The following is a 19,054-nucleotide window of genomic DNA, read 5'->3' as shown; positions in this document are numbered from 1 at the left end:
AGTGGGTGCATCTCATACTAAAGGCTCTTCGTGAACTTGGAGGCAGTATTATGTTGTTTACATGCCAAAAGATTTCAGAAATCACTCAGCCAGCTCTCTATTTTTCATGATTTTGGACTCTTTGTTCTTTGTGTGTGTCACGTTTATAAGACATTTCATTGTGTGTGTCACGTTTATAAGACATTTCATTGTCATTTTACAGGAACTTGAAAATCATCATGCACACATCTATGCTGGTCCTGTTGATCTAGTAGTGCAGCATTATATCAGCGTATGAAAGCTACCCATCATCATTACTAAAGATAAAGAAGGACCAGATGCCACCCTAGTAATGTTCCCTAACGGTGAGGGTTTTTATTTTGATTCAACAGCTGTTCGAGCCCGTTAGACGCGAACCAATAGGCGCGCTCGCCGTTATCAGCAGAGTGAAAAAATCCCCACCGTCGCCATAATACAGCAGCAGCGGAAACGGCTGAGAAGTGGCTAGAAAACAAAAGAGAGCACGCAGTCGTCCTCGCCATTTGGTATGCTCTTGCAGGTATAAACCCGACTCTTTCCCATCCAACCCACTCAGCATCCACTCATCTCGACGCACATTTAGTTCGAGTCGATACGGAAAACGTCGCTGTTGTTTTTTTCCCCCCCCCGTAGCGAGACTTATTAGAATGGCAAGTCGGTCAGCTTCGAATAATTGGATCTGTTAGCTTGTTGCTAGCTAGCTAGCTAACGAGCGCTAAAGCTAAAATAGCTCGGACTGAACAACAGACGCGGTGTTGTGATGCTTTTCTAAGGCCGTGTACTTTATTAAAAAAATTACACTATTTTGGTGCCTTTTTAATGTTAGTTAGCAGTAGCTAGCTGCTGCGTTGGTTTTTTGGCCTAGTGTTGTTCGCTAGGCAGTGCAAGGCTGTTATGTAAACAATTGTGATGTATCTTTTGAGAAAATTTCCGTGCGCGTCTTTGATAAGCTCGGCGGGGCAACGCTAAGCATTATAAACGCGTGATCTGACCCATTTAGCGATTCCGTTTCCCCTTCGGTTTGCGAGGAAACGTGTCCGTGTTAACGTTAGCTGTGGCGTGTGTGTTAGGCAGAGTTTGGTGGCCAACAAAACCTATTTAGGTTAAGCTAGGCTAATCAGCGATCGTCAATGAGGGGGGAAAAATCGTCTAACCAGGACCTAGGACCATAACAGTTACAAATACATTGCCAGATTATGTTTTGACATTATCTCTGTAAGTTTTGCAAGAATTTAATACAGTAATAGGTGGTCCTAAGGAGACATCTAAAATGATGCTCATGCAATATATTTTGCCAAGACTTGTTAAATGACATTTTCATTACGCTGTTATTTTTCAGGCACATGCGATTGTAGAGTCTTGACTTAATATTTGCACACATCTTCAAATAGCGTTCATCTCTGAACCTTGAGAGCAGGATCTCCCAAGTTTAGGCTCACCAATGGATTGTGGTGTGTGTGTCATTTCACTAAGCCATTTTATTGATCAATATGTGGGCACACATCATTTTTTTTTTTTTTCATGTAAATTACTTTGGCTGTAAGCAAGTCTGCCAATTGATGACACAACGTGATATTTTTTTTTCCAGCCACTCCTAATAGCATTGATCTGTCTCACTCTTGCTCTCTCTCTCTCTAGTGTTACAGGAATGCCCAAGGAAAAATATGACCCGCCGGATCCCAGGCGGATGTACACGATAATGTCCAGCGAGGAGGCAGCCAATGGGAAGAAGTCATACTGGGCTGAGCTGGAAATTAGTGGTGCGTATTTCTCAATAGTTCATTGCTGTAAATTGTTAGGCCACCCCACTTGGTGTTTTTTTTCATTTATTTTGCCAGGCAGTGTTATTTTGGTAGGGTTGCACTGAAATGAAAATTCTTGGTCGAAACCGCAAATCGGTAACAAATGCCCAAACGCGAAACACTAAATGAAATTATAATATTGTACCTTAAAAACTTAGGGGGAAAAAAAAAATCCTCAGCTGTTTTTTCTGCACTCTTAACTAAATAGTTAATCCCCCGTTTCTGTCATTTCTTGATTATTTTAATTTGCATAAACATGTTTAGCTGAGTGTGTGTTGTTTGGGGCAGTATTTGACACCAAAATGACTTAATCACACGTGTGTCATGGTTACGACACCTAACTAACCACCTGTTGTTATAATTAGGGTGTTATTTTGCTCAAATGCATTTCACCGTCACACAAATGGAGGGAAAAACATTTTAGATTATTTAACTTTTTTTTTTCTTTTTTTTTTTTTGCATTCAACATAATACTTCAGCAGCATGTTGACACTTAATACATATTTATGAGGCTCTCTATAATGTGCACTAGGCGTGTAAGGATGGGTGGAGATGGACATGGGATGGATTATGGACCACTCACGATTGATTGTGTTTCCATCTGAAAAATTCTGAACAGTAACAGTGTTGATCATATTTGAGTTTAATTTAATCCCACTTGAAAAATAAAACTAAGTGGACAAAAGATGGTTCATTTGTAACCCGAGTCGATGACGCGACGCGTCGCCTTTAGTTGCAATCTTCCAGAAATTACGTCAATGAGGGACGGTTGTCTAATTTCTGCAAACATTTCATCACTCCTCTCACCTCGCTCTTCAAACTCCTCTTGTTCTGGTGGGAGGCGTTAACATGTAAACAAGAATGAGGACCGAGGAAGAGCTCTCACTTCTGTTAACACTTCATGTGATACTGTGTTTTGTGTGCATGTTTGTAACTTCACGTACGCATTCTGTTCACAGTGGAAGTCACATTTTGTTCTGTAATGTGAATGAGTACGTAAAAAGATTAAATGTAAGAACTCATGCCAATTTGAATTCAAGACTTGACCGTACATTGTTGAATAGGACAACATATATTGCCATAGCTCTATGTGTGCTTTTGTTATCACGATGCTGTGCATAACTCCTTGGTCAGAGTGTGGGCGGTGCAGCTGCAATTTGACTGATAAAAATAATAGTGTTGTGTTATGTACTCAAAGCAGTCTTCAGTCTGCAGTTGAGGTTTGGCAACATCTAAAAAGTAGCAACAAGTGGAGGTGAAGGCTAGTGGTCTGTGTTGTTCCGTGTCAATGTTGTCGAAGTTGTTAATCGGCGTGTCTTATCTAAATCTATAAACCACTGCTAGTTGCTTATTGGTTGTTGTCGTCGGTTACACGGCTAGAAAGCAAAAGTAAACACAAATGCTGACGTGACCTTAGTTGTTGCTGTTTTATTAGCTCTGCAGTCTTCACTATTATTAGCAATGTGACAGGAAAAGAATTAAAATCTGTCGAAATGCAAAACCTTGTTGTGAAGGCCACCTCAATCTGAATACAACACAGCAAGAATTTTGAAAATGAGAATTAAGCATTTAGGAGAAATGGCCATTTTGGGAAATGCTTTTGTGCTATGTCTTTTTAAAATCTGGTAAAAAAATGACCTTCAAATTAGAGCAAAATAATTGAACTTAATTATTTCTCAACACAGCACTACATAATATTAAACAAAACCTGTTAATGTATTTGGCCTTCAATTTTGAACGTATTTTTTTCATGAAAATTCTCATATAAATGCCCTAATTAGCATACATTGACACAAAAGTAACAGTAGGAGCTTTTTAAAGGGATGGACTAAATAGAAAATATTGAAACTAATCTATTCAAAGTTTGCCATAATGCGATTTGAATAATATATAACATTTGGGAATCTCAGTTGTGGTTGCCATGTTAAGCAAGACTCTGTTAGTTCTATTTTATTTCAAATTTTCACCACTAGTAATGCTATTTCTCAGCAACTACTGTATGGATTTGACTAAAACTTGTTATGCGCCTTCTTATAAAGCTATTGAGTGCAACTTCGAAATTTGGTACCACACAGTTAATTTATCTTGATGCTACTGTATATTTGCCTGGAATTATAAGACACCTCCACAAAGCTTGTCTTTCAGAACCTTGATCACAATATCTTGGGAAATAGTCGTTATAAATGGTTAAAAAAAATGTATTTGCCTTAAGGAAAGTATCATGAAAAAGCTGTGAATATTTATACTGCTATCTAGGTGATGTTAACACAGGTCAAGATCATGTAAAAGTAAGTCTGCCACGAACTTCCTGTTTTATAGATTAAGTTTGTTTCCATCGGGTCCATCCGTCTCCATGTAAAAAATGAGGACATTCTTCAAAAGATGACTCAAGACATAGCGGATATTTCGCTGCTACAAATTCATCAATGTGGATATAACTAATGCTTCATGCTTATGTATTGGTCAAAACTACCGTACGAGACTACACAATCGTTGACATCTTAATAACAACCACAAGCAAAGAAAAGTACATCAGCACATGATTTTTTGTCCTTTTTTTTTTCATGGCGACTTCAAGTAGCAAGCATGGTTGGCCACTTTATTAGGGACAGAGAGGAGGAGGTAGACATGACCATGTATGTTATTTTCTGTATTTAAAAAAAAAAGGCGTTTGTGCTTTGTTAGTAGAAGAGGCAAACAAACTGCTGGAATATACTGAAACCTGAACATAATATCACTACTTTGGCGTTGTTTTATGGATGTCCACAGCTGCAATTGATCCTTTTAATGTTGTCTTCTATTCTAAAAAAAACACCTTCTTCGATTAGCTGACAAGTTTCATTCAAAAATGTCCCCAAATAAGCTCGTATGGGCAGAAATTCCTTGGTGTGCTCCAAGTGGGCTCCTTTAAAATTACTGTAATGTTTTAAACTGTGTTTTTAAAAAACAAAACAAAAAAAAAACACTCACTTAAATAATGCAAATTAAACATTTTTCATAAAGAGTATAGGGTAGGCACATTTACTTTGTCAGCAATTGTTTTCCCCTGAATGTATCTGTTTGGGATTTTGTATGTTATTACATTGTTTTTCGAAAAACTCCACCAATATGATGGCCCCTTGTCACGTTATTCTATGATAATCCACAATCGCCTCTTAGATCCCGTGGGAAATGTGTCAAGTGGTTGACTTTTGTGTCATGCAAACATAATGGGGTTATTTATTTATTTATTTATTTATTTTTTAGGTCGAGTCAGGAGTCTCAGCACAGCCCTTTGGTCGCTCACCCACCTCACTGCCCTGCACCTCAGTGACAACTCGTTGTCACGCATCCCGCCAGACATTGCCAAACTTCACAATTTGGTGTACCTGGATCTTTCATCCAACAAGATCAGGAGCCTGCCGGCAGAGCTCGGCAACATGGTGTCTCTCAGGTGAACCATCTCCCGTTTTTTTTCCATTATCACTTCATTTAGACAGATTGTGCTGAATTGGTTTTCCACACGAGCACATTTCACGCAATCCCCCTTGTAGCAATCGGCTGTTTTATTGTTAAAATCTTATCTTGTGTATTAGGTACTTATGAAACATTTGATCAACAGGAAGTAATATTTTTCCTCCACAGGGAACTGCTTTTAAATAACAACCAGTTGCGGGTTCTGCCGTTTGAATTGGGGAAACTGTTTCAGTTACAAACACTGGGGTTAAAAGGTGAGTAGCTAATTATAATCAGGCGCAGCCTCCCTTTCCTCGAAATGTCATTTTCTCTCTCTACCTTTCTTTTCTCCCTGTAGGAAACCCACTTGCACAAGAAATTATGAGCCTCTACCAGGAACCTGATGGCACGCGGAGACTGCTCAACTACTTGTTAGACAATCTGGCGGGGGCTATCAAGCGCAGTGAGTTGCCAATTGCCAATTTGTTGATGTGAGGGTAAACATTTAAAGTGTTATTTTCCTCTATTTCAGTACCAACAGAACAGCCCCCGGCCCGGTCGTGGATTTCCCTCCAGGAGCCAGACCGAGCCCGGCCATCAGGTCAGTCATCAGTAGTAATATTAGTACACCGTGGTTGAAAATTAGCCAACGAGGCTCAAATGTATTTACATTATAGACAGAAGGCTGGCTTGTTTAGTGCAGCATAAAGGTCACTTCCAACTGAAATAATGGTTGGAATTGTACACCATGGTGGTGTGTTCCCCTAATTCTTCTCACAAAATATTAGTCTGCATGATATGATTCCAAAATGAAATTGCAGCACAGACGCAATCTCACGAGTGTGTTCCCTTTTTATTTATTTATTTCATTTGTTTTAAATGTTAGTGACCGAACATGGTGCCTACTTATTTAAAACTTTATGAGAGGAGCTAAAATGTTTTCTGTGCTTCCCCCCCCTTGCAGCACTGTTCTCTGTCATGTGCTACAACGTGTTGTGTGATAAGTACGCCACGAGGCAGCTGTACGGCTACTGCCCCTCTTGGGCGCTAAACTGGGAGTACAGGAAGAAGTCCATCATGCAAGAGATTATGGGCTGCAATGCCGACATCATCAGTTTGCAGGTGAGACGTGTCTTATCTGTCATCTTACTAATTAATTTTTTTATTTTTTGCTGTTATTTAAATGTTTGAGGATGTATCTCATCACCTTCCTGTTGTGTCCACCCTGACCATCCTTGTTAAACATAGGAAGTGGAAACGGAGCAATACTACAGTTTTTTCTTGCCTGAGCTGAAGGAACAGGGTTACGACGGGTTCTTCAGTCCAAAGTCGCGAGCCAGGACCATGTCCGAGTCGGATCGCAAACATGTGGACGGATGTGCAATTTTCTACAAGACTGAAAAGTAGGTTGTCAACAGTTTTAAGCATTATTTATTGATTTGGTGGGTTCAGGCTGTTTTCACCTTGACTGTCACAAACCTTCTTTTACCTGTTGGAAACGATGATGGACTAGTAAAAGTCACAAGTGATTAATCCCCACCCTGTCCCCCTACATCTCTTCAAATCCAGGTTTGGTGCTGTGCAGAAGCACACAGTAGAGTTTAACCAGCTGGCGATGGCTAACTCGGAGGGCTCGGAGGCCATGTTGAACCGCGTGATGACAAAGGACAACATCGGGGTTGCCGTGTTGCTCGAAGTTCGCAAGGAGATGATGGAAGTCTCCTGTGAGTAGATGCTACCTCCATATACTTTGACTTTTTTGGAACTTGTGTGTTACACGCGGGGTTTTCGTCTTTCAGCTGGGAAGTCACTGCACGGCATGGAGAAGCAGCTGCTGCTGGTAGCCAATGCCCACATGCACTGGGACCCGGAGTACTCTGACGTCAAGCTGGTTCAGACCATGATGTTCCTGTCGGAAGTGAAGAATATCGTGGACAAGGCGACGCGCAGCCTCAAGTTGTCCTCGGTCTCTGGTGAAACCAATGGCATTCCACTGGTGCTCTGCGCTGACCTCAACTCTTTGCCCGACTCTGGTATGTCTGGTTAGCAGCTAGCAAGAAGCAAATGTTATTCTGGTTATTCTGTTGTCACTAATCATCCTTTAAGCTGTTTAATGACACATCAGTTGGTGTTAACTGTAAAACTAAATACACAGTGTTAAGAATTACATCCACTGTATATTTAAATACGAAACATACTTTGTTTTAAAAACATCGCTAGCCTCACGCAAACAGGAAGTTAGCAAATGCTAACAGGAAGCATCGACTTTGGGAGTGTTTTTTTTTTTTTTTTCTTCAAATAACTATCCACACACAAATCTTGTGGGAACATATACCCACAGATGAGATAACACTACGCAAAGGCACAAATTCTTCCCAATGTGTGAAAAACGAGTTATATTAATAAAATGCAATCGCAACTTTCTTCTGCACTCACTTTAAGTGTGTACGCTATGGCAGTGCGGTACCACACTGCCCCAAGAGGCCAAAACGCACAGGAACAGTCAGAATTTGTTCGTTTTTTTTCAGTTGCTATATTTTATTTACTTATTGTTTTTACTCTGTCATTGTTATATTATACATATCTCTCAAATTTCAAAGATTTAAACATCCAAGGATTTTTTTATTTTTGTTTTGGCTTAACACATTTTGTCTTCGACATGACATACAATACAATCCCCGGTGTCCCAGGTTAGCCCAGTAAGTCACACGACTTGTGAAAATAACACAAGATAAAAATATATAAAAGAAAAGGTTAATGCTTTACAGCAGCTGTAAACAAGTCAGAGAGCTTTTATTACTGACACATAAATCTATGCAATAATCCTGTATACTCATTGAAATGTTTTTATATGGACCTGTCATTCAAAGAAGAGAATCTTAATAGCGAAAGTTCCATTGAAAATGATTTGGGGAAGGGCTTAATTTCATACATTATAATTTTTTTTTTAAATAATTTGCAGATTAATCGACGATCAGAATTTTTTTTCTGCCAAAAATCCCATTTGGTCTAAAAAAAAAAAAAATGCATATTGGTTGGGTCCTAGTTCTGACGATGATTTCTGCCTCCCAATGCAGGCGTGGTAGAGTACTTAAGTACGGGTGGAGTGGACTGCACCCACAAGGACTTCAAGGAGCTTCGCTACAGCGACAGCCTGACCAAATTCAACTGCAACGGCAAGAACAGCACGTCCAATGGCAGGATCACCCACGGCTTCAAGCTCAAAAGCGCTTACGAGAACGGCCTGATGCCTTACACCAACTACACGTTTGACTTCAAGGTAAGAAGGTTGACTGCAGATAGTCTAGGTCAGTGGTCTTCATACTTTTTGTTGTGCCAAGGACCTTTTGCTGCATTTTTTTCCCCTCCTCCAAGTTATCCAATGACGTTTGTGCCATAAAAAATGTAGTTTTTATGCTGCTAGTATTGTGCAGTTATTAGCAATTATTGTTTTTAGGTGATCCAGAGTTCACCCAGACCCCACATCTGTTGAAAAACAGACCCAAATTGACACAATTCGTATGTTGCTGCTTGTTTCCCGCACGCATATTATAATTTTTTATTTATTTTTTCTTCCTAAAGAAAAACATTAGGTAGCATGCTTTAAAATGGCTACAGTAGGTTCTCTAAAATAAAGCTCTCATAACAAAAATTAATATACTGGTTATTAAGAGCCCTTTGAGTAGCTTTTCAAATGTTTCGCTTAGTTTAACCACTGTTGTTCACACCATATAAAACGTTTTGGGGTAGATTGGTTTAAATAAAAAATAGAATTCTCAAAATAATGCAGAGGTATCGGATCAGGAATCGAGCCGATCGTCAAAATTAGGTGGCTCGACTCGGACTCTGCTCCAAAAAAATAAGTGTGATCGGGACATCCATAATTTTGAATCAGGGTTCTGATCTCATCGCAATACTGAAACAACTCTTGTTAAAATCCTTCTAAATGATTTAAGGAAGAAGGTGTCTGTGCTAGCTCGTCTTACTGGTTTTCAGTACAGCGTCAGATACATTTGATCATATCCATATGTTTATTATGGGTGTGCAGATGACACAAAGCTAGGCACGGGCCGATATTAGAAGCTGACAGTATGATAAGCGTGAGTGAGAATATCACGGTTTCATAGTATTAAAATTAAAGCTATAAAATGTCCATTTAAAAAAAAATATTAAGGTAAAACCCCTCCCCCCAGCATTTTTTTATTTTTTTATTTTATTTTTTTTAAGAATATGTGCTACCATGTAAAATTTAAATGAATAAATGTCAACATTCGTCTTCTGTTATAATTCTTAGGAAGTCAGTGATCTATCACTGATGAGATATTTTTAGAACAGACCCCTGAGCTACTCATGTTGTCCTTGGGGATGCGCTGGCACCTATATATGTATACTTTTTTTTTTTTTTTTTTGGAAAGGACAATACAATCTTAAGGCATCTGATTTAATTTAAATCTCATCTGGCTCTGAGGTCTGCAGACTGGAGTCATTTAATAGATCCCAGAGTTCAAAGCAAACATGGTGAAGTGACATTTAGCTGTTATGCTGCATGCAAATGGGGTACGTTGCCAACAGAAGTGAAGTCAGCCCCAAATATAAATGCTTTTAAATACAGGTTCAAAACATTTATTTTTTATTTTTTGCATGATCTAAACATTTTTAAATCGGTTTCACGGTACAAGTCATCTGTAATCCCATTTTAGTCGACAAAATAGGTCAAGTGCCTCATTATTAATCGCAATACCAAATCAGACTCTTGACTTAACCTTTGATCTCCTTTCAGGGTGTCATCGACTACATTTTCTACTCCAAGCCTCACCTGAACGTCCTGGGCATCCTGGGCCCCCTGGATCCTCACTGGCTTGTAGAGAACAATGTCAGCGGCTGCCCGCACCCCCACATCCCCTCCGACCACTTCAGTCTCTTCACCCAGTTGGAGCTGCTCCTGCCCAACGTGCACCCCCAGGTCAACGGTCTCCATCTGCCTGCACGCAGGTAGTGAGTCCCTGCCACTCCACCAGGGGGGGCTCTCTCCCTCTCTGCCCACATCCCCTCCCACGACCAGCTCTTCCCTCTGCCGCCCTGGAGGAGGAAGGCAAAAAAACAACAACACAACCTGTAAAATATTCGTACAGTGAGGTCTGGCCAACAGGGATTTCGTATGATGTTATAGATATTCTATATTTTTCTTTCTTGTTTTTCTCTCTTTTTTTTTTTTTTTTTTTTTTTTTTTTTTAACTGCTAAATTCAGTCCAATTTGTGTATCATATTTTGTCTTTTGGACTCCCTCCCCCACCCATCCGTACACATTACCGTCTTATCACGCTACACAGGATGCTAGCTCATCCCGCGTTTTTCGACGCGAGAGGGGAGGGGCCACGTTTAGCGGCGAAGCTAAAGGCGTGCGTGCGTGCGTCTGCCCGTCCTGTATAAACGTGAAACCAGCAAAGACGGCAGACGCGTCGCGCGGGAAGTAGAGAGGGGCAGGTAGTCGGGAGTCGAGACGGAAGCTTTTCCCGCGGTGCTCGGGGCCCTGTCGAGCGCTCGCGGCCCCCCTGTGGTGCTACACCTCCGACCCCCGACCCTGGCGCAATAGCTCCCACGCCCACAGAGCCACCCAACGGTGCTCCACGACTCCACACAGCCTGGAGGGACGCTTTGAAAAACAGCTAGCAACCTCATCTCAGACTGTTTTGGGTGTTAACGCTATACGGCACTCTCAGCCCGCACTTAATTTTGGGCAGGGGCCATTTGGGGAATGGCGGTTTTGATTCGCTTCTAGTCAGGAAGCGAGAGAGCGAGTCATGGGTGGAACGACCAGCTTTCCTCTCACTGTTCAGCTCAACACACATACACACAGATTTGTAGCACTGTCTTTGACGGCCAGTAGTGACGTTCCCGCTTCATCAATCCCACATACACACACTCACAATATCAGTGTTTTCTGTTCTTTAGTTGGTTTTTTTTCTCACAAGTGTTTGTACAGAATCCAAAAGCGTAGACTCAGTCTTTACATGATTGTATATGAACCACAGAAGACTTGTTTTCTGGCGTTTTTTGTACCAAGAGTAAATTATGATCCCATTTGAGAGAAGATTGTATGTAAACTATGGCAAAATTTTTATCCCGTTCATGTCGCGGTGAAACCAGCTTGTACAAACGACAGAAAAAAAGAAGAAGAGGTTGTTCATGGCGTATTGCCATCACTTTGCACTCCTTTCCAGATGAACCATCCCGTAGTGTAGCGAATTGTTGTTTTTAAGCCCCCCCACCACCGCCGCCATAACCGATGTTGATTTGGTTTGTTTGTGGCCATTTTGTACATAGACGCTGAGTCAACGTCCCCGCCGCATCATTTACATACACATACACGCACACGTTTGTGGCGTGTGACTGACACCCGATTAAGAGTCCCCCATGTCGGAGCAAACATTGTGCCTCGTCGTAGCAGTCGTCGTCTTGCACTACTAAACATTGGGCAGATGCCTGAACAACCTTTTCTGCTTTTATTTTTAAATACTGTTGAGACATTTGTGAAGATTTTATGTCATTTTGTGTTTTGTTTTTTACAAGCCGTGGCGATGTTAATGTTTTTTTTTTTTGTTTTTGTTTTTTTTTTTTTTCCCCCCACCCCCTCCAATAATCAGGTATGTGTGCCCCCTTACCTTTAGATCAGGTCTTTTATGAAGTCATTGTACATTAGCACAGCTCCGCTACTTTGCTTTCACAGACAGACCATCTCCACATTAAAAAAAAAAATGCACCAAACTCCTCCCACCAACTTTTAGTTAGTTGAGCTGTGTCATTTTAAATTCCTCCCGAGCAACCATTTTGTATCTTCTCACACACTCGCGTCTGCAGCTACTGTACCATCCGAGGACCCTCCCCCACCAACATACACGCATTACCCATTTGCCATTTGGTTCCTACCCACCCCAAAATATTAACGACGGCCTGGCTTTTGATGCCACAGGAAGATGAGCACTTAGTTGACCCCGCCCCCCCCGTCACATCACCACTTAGTTTTAAAGCAACGGAAGCATCAATTTGGGCCTCCGAAGTCTTTCCTGTCTTGTTTTGTTTGCCTCCCAAATGTTTTTAACTCATTCACTGCCTTTGACAAGTATACTTGTCAATTGTATTTTTTAGAGCGGTGCTAAATGGGGGCGAATCTGAGCATGCTCCACTGTAAATATCAAACTTGGAAACAACTTTACTGATGGCCAACCACCGGTAGATGACATCATTGCCCCATTTTATAGGAAATAAACACAGTTTCAGAGTCCATGGGAGAAATGGCTGTATTTTGGCAAACCTACATTTTTCTGCTGTCAATTATAAAAGAACGGGACGGGACAAAAAGTAGGGAGTCTATTCTGTTATTTGGTAGATTCGGTTTATATATAATTATTGAATGTAATATCACGTGAGTATTGGAAATGTAAAAATTTTCTATGATGACTGGCAGTGAATGAGTTGAAAACCAACAGTGTCCACTTTTTTGTTTTCTTTCTTTTTTTTCCTGAATGGCATTAGTATTGTAGTAGATGAAAAGGCTAGCTTTTTTTTGTAAAGTGTGAATAAAAGATGTATCTCATGTTTCCTTTCTAAAATGATATTGAATTGTGTTGATGTATAAATAATGAATTCTACGACTGTATTGTTTGCTACTTTTTAGTACTTTTCCCCCCCATCGTATACGCTTATCCCGCCACAAACCAAATTCTCCGTAGATGATGACGATGATGTGTACAGGAGTTGAATGTTCCGGAATGAAGGATGAAAGGGCAACATCTTTTAGTGTTACGGACTCAACATCCCCCACCCATCTCCTTTTTTTTTTTTTTTCTCTCCTCAAGTTGTAGTTTTGTTACCTTTCAGCTTTATTGCGGCAATTTTGCCTGGCACTAGCTGGAGAGTGCTAGTGCCTGAAGGTGAGGGCAGCAGAGCTGACCTCCTCATGGCTGCTGAGCTTTTGATGTGCCGCTGGTCGCCAGACTGATCCTGTGATCATTTCTCTTTTTTTTTTCTTTTTTTTTTTTTTCCGTAATGTTCCGTCGCTTGATTTCGCACGCTTCCCTCGCGAAGGCAGCCTGCCGCCTCCGAGGGCCGAATCGCAGAGCAAAACTCGTGTGACCGTGTTGTGCTTTGTGATTTTTGTGCTCCTTTAGGCGTAGAGTGATCTAATTTTTTATTTTCTCCCAAGCTGCATCTTTTTGTTGTCGCGGTGCACACCAAAGCTGCTCGTAGTAACGGATTTTTTTTTTTTTTTTTTTTTCATCCACGTTATGTGAAATGGAAGGCTGCATGGAATGTTTTCCTTGCAGTTTTCACAACTTCATTTTTTTCACGTTATAATTGATTGCATCCATTTCAGAAAAATGGCAATAATACTCAACATTCACTTTTTATTTTTTTAAAGGCATTTTATGTGGAGACTAATGTAGCTTCTTTCATCCTTTAATACTTGCGCTCACTGTTGTTAGCTGTTGCATTGATTTCACCTGTATATTTGCTCATCTCCTTCCCCTGCTGACCTCGTGCTAGTTGTTCAATGATCAGGATTGTCTATCTGTAGTCAGCTGAGTACATTTTATTGATCTGTCACTGTGTTTATGCACTGGACCAACTATTGTTTACCATTCATAAAATACCAGCAAAAAAAAAGAAAGAATAAATTAACTGACGAGAAAACACTTGCACAATGTTGTAGAATGTCCATTAACCCAGACAAAAAAAAATCAAGGCAGCTCTTTTCAAATCAACGCTTATTGTTTGAAAAAAGGAACTGAATGGTAAACAATGTTTTCTGTTGTACACTTAGCCGTCCTCTCAATTCTCTTTGGACTAGTTTTGTACTTTTTTTTTTTTTTCATTTTTTTTTTTTCATTGACTACAGGTTCTGCTTGTTTCCTTTTCACCTACCTATGTATTTTCCTACTTCTTGTTCAGAATAAATTCTATATTATCTGTTTCAAGCTGTGTCACCTTTTATTCTTTGCAATGAATATTGGAAATAAATTCTATATCTGTTCTCATTTGGCCTCATATTCCTGTTTAATCATTTTATGACAAATGCTCTTACTGTACATGTATACACCACAGAAGCTTCCATTCTTAAAGCCCTAATCTGGTAACTTTACCTCTCATAATGCACAAATGGGCACATTCAAATCAATTAAAGATGAAAACCCACTTGGACTTGCTTTAAATCACCGTTTCTCTGACAAAGTGCGGAAGAACAATCAAATTAGGGCCATTTTTTATTTGTAATAATGACGTAATCAGGATGCGCGCGCATTATTGGAGTAGAATTAAGAATGGCGGCGTTCGTTCACTACTCGAATGGCCCGATATCCAATGGCCAGATTGTTATTGTTTTTATAGTGTAGAAAACGATTGTTTACAATCGAGAAAAACTGCAGCCTACAAGTCCTTGGATGCAAAATAAAGTAAATGTGTGATGTTGGACGTATACAGACCATACAACATCATGATTTCGACTGTTGTTTTTTTACGGTCGGAATTGACAGAACACAAAAATGAGAGACTATGAAACGAATTATCCAAAAGTTTGATTCAACCCTAGATTTCACATGTTTTTTTTCCCCTTTCGTTTAACAGTCCGTTTATTGAGCAATATAATAAGTTTAAAAACGCGTAGGCCTATTTTTTGTGTGCAATTCAGTAATTGGTCATCTTTTTTTTTTTTCCAATGTCTTAATTGGAAAAAAAAAAGAAGCTCTCAACTGCAGGAAATTACTTTCCTTGTTATGGCCAAATTGCTGCAGTAATTTATCAAAATCATTTTTTATGTCTCACTGCTAAAAAAAATTTTGGGATAGTTTTTAATAGCTAGTTTAGTTTATGTTTAATGTGTAAACCTGGCAGAAAGTGACATTTCATCGGAGGAGCCATGGACAAAAGAGTTAAGACAACAACACATCAATTAACTGTTCATTATCGCCACAAATATTTATCACATTTTGAAAACAGTAACTGAACTTTTCCTGTCAGTATACAGGGGGTCTTTGGCAGTCTCGAGTCCCGTCATGTATTGAGGTTACGACGGCGCACGGAAGATCTTGAGTCCCCTAAAATAGGTCTAACGACGCCAATGTAATTACCGTCGTACGCACTTTATCTAATTTGTTTTTTTGATATTCATGGCCTTGAAAACATGTTAAAGCAAATATTTATTGTCTTACCTCTAGCTGCGTCAGCGTAGACAGCGTTTCAATATACGAACTGATTTGTCCAGGCGGAACTAAACTCCAACGTAAAACGAGGACCTCCACCTCGGCTGTACGTATGGAATAGCATGTAGGATCGCTTTTAGGCACTAGGTGGTGCCAAAGGTTCACACGTGAGTTTCATCCATGAAGCTCAGATTCCAACGTTCAAGAGTCAGGTCAACTCTGTGTGCAAGAAGCTGGTGAGACAACAGCAGCATTCTCCGTGTCTTGGAAGAGCAGCAGATGGAAGTCTTCACATATTTCGTAGCTGGATCATGAGACTAAAACACGTTTTGAATTTTGATAATCATGTGAGGAGATGTAGAGATGGTGGAACTGAGTACTCAGACTTTGCGCATAAGTGCAGATACTTTTGTTTAAAAAGGAAAAAAAACAAACAAAAACCTGACTGGTAGAAATATTAATTGTACTACTTTGCTTCCCGCCAACCCACCCACATTATAATCCCCCCAAGAGTTCAATCAATCAAGTTCTCGGCCATAGCAGACTTTACCATTCTCTATTTATATATACATTTTGTGTCATGTTTGTAGGAACTAGAAATTAGAAATTAAAGAATAACAAATTAACATTAATTTCATGCAATTTATTTATAATTTATTTTTTTGGAGGGAATTCAGTGTATCAAAAGTAGCCTACTAGTGGCATCTGTACTTGGTATTGGAATAAAATGAATGGATTAATACTTTCCACCACTGACGTATAGCTCTTAAACAATCCTATGTTTTCGGAAGCTATGTTGTCATAACCCTGTAATTGTATTATCCCAAGTACGGAAAACAGCTTTTGAGCACCTCAATAAGTTACATAATTTGACCGAGGAAAAGTCATCCAACTATGTGATTGGAAGGAGAAGGTTGCGTTTGTGTCTGACGTCACTTTTCATCGCTTGGCCGGTGTTGCGTTCACTGTCATCTTTCATTTGTATTGGCTGGACTGTCGGGTGCTGCTGCAGCTGGGAGCTTCGATGATCATCAATGTTTTTGAAGGACATATTTTAAACTGTGAGCCCTATGATCACGTCCATGTTTGTGTGACCCAGAGGATGTTGTTGTGAGACACACTCCTCCTTTTTCTTCGTCTCCTCCAAGTTGGCAGACGACGTCTGTTGTGTTGACGTGGCAGCGCCATTGGAAAGCTTGTGAAGTCCTCTCGCACATGTATCGACTCCGCACTAAACCACTTTTTCAAGGAAAAAATAATTCCCTCCCTATGAAATTCCCACTTGTGTCTATGTGTGCATTCATGAGGCCATTTGACTGAGTGATGCTCTGCCAACTTCCGCTAACATGCTTCTTTGGCTTTTGTGCTTGTGAATCCAAGTTGTGAGGATCCAGAAATGAGCCATTTGAAATATGGCTCTTTCTACGTGTGTGTTTTGATCGAGACCGCCAGACGAGACATAAAGAGAGAAGAGAAAGCCGCCCATGAAATATTCCAGATGATTCCTGCTGAGTGAAAGTCAACAAGTCAAAGTGTCACTGAATTGTGACAAAACAACCAAAACACGGAAGTCTTGGCAATGAGGAGGAAATGACATCTAAGAAGCACTGAGAGGGGTCCAAACATATCGACAATCAGGGTGAATTTTCTATGTGGTGTTTGTATTTTCCCTTGAAAATCACAAATGTGAAATTGTTCAATATTTGTAAATCCTCATTTGAGTGGTCCACCATGATGGCTGCATCTGCCCGTTTGTGGACTGAAAACGGTCCACAGTCTTTGACATGATCAGACGTTCTCACAAGTGAGCATGTGAATCAAATTATGAATTATCTCGTTCAGCTGTGCCAATGACAAAACAACACAAGTGCCTTGTTCGCAAGAGACCTTACTTTATACCACCGGATTGCATTATTAGAGTGTTTTAATGTGATTTTAATGTCTATCGATCCCCAAGTCAGAGACATTGCTGCCACTACTGGAAGTTCTGCGAGTTATCTTTCAAAATAAGAGCATAATACAGGAAGTGTTATGTTAACTGTGTAAACGTGGCTTACTTGACAGCTTGATATCATTTGTAAGAGGACCAATTTGATTGTTTGAGTTTACTTACCAATATCTATTTGGCACACAAACACACGCACACTGGCACACACACGTAAGTGTGAAACCACAATATATATGATACTATTATTAGTTGCGGTGGAGAGTTGAGTGGGAGTACGATATATTTTCTCCTTCCTGGGGGTTTATAATAAAAAAACAATTGAGAAGCACTGGTTTGTATTTAAAAAGAAAAATGTTCTCAACCTCCTGCTGGTATGTTTATTTTAATTCATCACAAGGGTTGTGTTTTGTCATCTAGTATTCATTTAAATTTATATGCAAATGGAAATTTTTATAATATTGCATTATTCTCACATGTGACATGAACTGAACCTTTATAAACAGACCTTTGACTCATCAAAAAATTCCTTTACAGCCCTTTAGGAATGATATGACATTTCTCCCAAGACATTCAGCACAATAAAACATGACAAGGAGAAGCCTTGCAACAAATTAGCGTAGCATGTTTTTTCTTCTTCGATGTATTCTCCAGCAGTGTGGATGCCTTATGCAACCGTGCTGCCCCTCACAGGTCAGTATTGGTACTACAAGAGACGTGTACTTTATGCTTTTAAAGATAGCTGAATTATAAAATAAAAAAATAAAAAAGCAAATCTAGAATTAAAAATAGCTATTAACTGTTATGCCGCTAGGGTTCATTTTGACAATGTTGCCATCGACATGAACATTTTCAAACTGTTTTTACTCAATGGTTGGGCTGTAAATGGCTGCTTGTGAAGTGGACATTTTTAGGATGGTGAAAGTCTGACGAAAGCATGCGCACATGTGTTTCTTTCAATGTGAGAGCAGCGTGCTCATCTGTTATCATGGCCATATGTAAAAAAAAAAAAAAGCAAAAAAAAAACAATTAGTCACCTCATGTATGTCTGGGTGTAGCAAGGATTGACGTATCTCACATGTGCACAAGGTCACTTGCAATGACAAGGCTGTATTTCATCACATGCATTTTTCCCCCTCCAAAGTTCCTTCATCGTGCACCATTCAAAGGCTGTTTCTCATTATTCCCTTTTATTGTGATGATTTGGGACGAGACTCCTTGAGCATATTTTGTGGTGCCACGTGCTGAAAAACATGAAAAACAGAGAACGGTCTGCAAACGGAAGACATACTTTAAATGTAAGAACTCTTTCTGCTTTGATGCGCATTGTTTGTGCTGTGTATTGTACACGCTACACGGCTACTGTATTCCTGCAAACCACAGAAGTTACGTGATCGCAGCTATGAGTTAAACCAGAACAATAATGAGGAGTCATGGCTGAAGTCTTTCTGGTAAAAATAACCTGCGGCAACAAGGAAAATAGCCCCACTTTAGAGAAAAATGGACAAATTACAGGTTCCGGAACACAGATTGGGAGATGCTGAATTTTACCTTCTGTTTTTTTTTTTTTCAAGATACATCAGTTTTACATAGTGTTTGTCCTCATTAGGGTCACGGGCGAGCTGGAGCCCATCCGATCTGCCTTTTAAGCAGACTAA

At 40.0% G+C, this 19,054-nt stretch overlaps 1 protein-coding gene across 2 annotated transcripts; it reads left to right on the top strand.

The window, feature by feature from the left end:
* Positions 1 to 293: 293 nt before the first annotated feature.
* On the top strand, positions 294 to 10,413 carry LOC144025528 (CCR4-NOT transcription complex subunit 6). Of its 2 annotated transcripts, XM_077531685.1 has the most exons (12): positions 294 to 538; positions 1,657 to 1,778; positions 5,067 to 5,253; positions 5,445 to 5,530; positions 5,614 to 5,718; positions 5,788 to 5,856; positions 6,220 to 6,377; positions 6,504 to 6,658; positions 6,825 to 6,979; positions 7,055 to 7,288; positions 8,333 to 8,535; positions 10,036 to 10,413. In XM_077531685.1, the coding sequence occupies exons 2-12, from the start codon at positions 1,667 to 1,669 to the stop codon at positions 10,249 to 10,251; spliced, it is 1,680 nt and encodes a 559-aa protein (XP_077387811.1). In that variant the 5' UTR covers positions 294 to 538; positions 1,657 to 1,666; the 3' UTR covers positions 10,252 to 10,413. The 2 variants fall into 2 exon arrangements, with proteins under 2 accessions (XP_077387811.1, XP_077387812.1); XM_077531686.1 differs by lacking the exon at positions 294 to 538 and having other exon boundaries at positions 681 to 1,778.
* Positions 10,414 to 19,054: the final 8,641 nt, after the last annotated feature.

Source organism: Festucalex cinctus, chromosome 9 (assembly GCF_051991245.1).
Source record: "Festucalex cinctus isolate MCC-2025b chromosome 9, RoL_Fcin_1.0, whole genome shotgun sequence".
NCBI classification, from domain to species: domain Eukaryota; kingdom Metazoa; phylum Chordata; class Actinopteri; order Syngnathiformes; family Syngnathidae; genus Festucalex; species Festucalex cinctus.
Note: the sequence above shows the minus strand (reverse complement) of the source record. Positions and strands in the feature narration are given on the sequence as shown.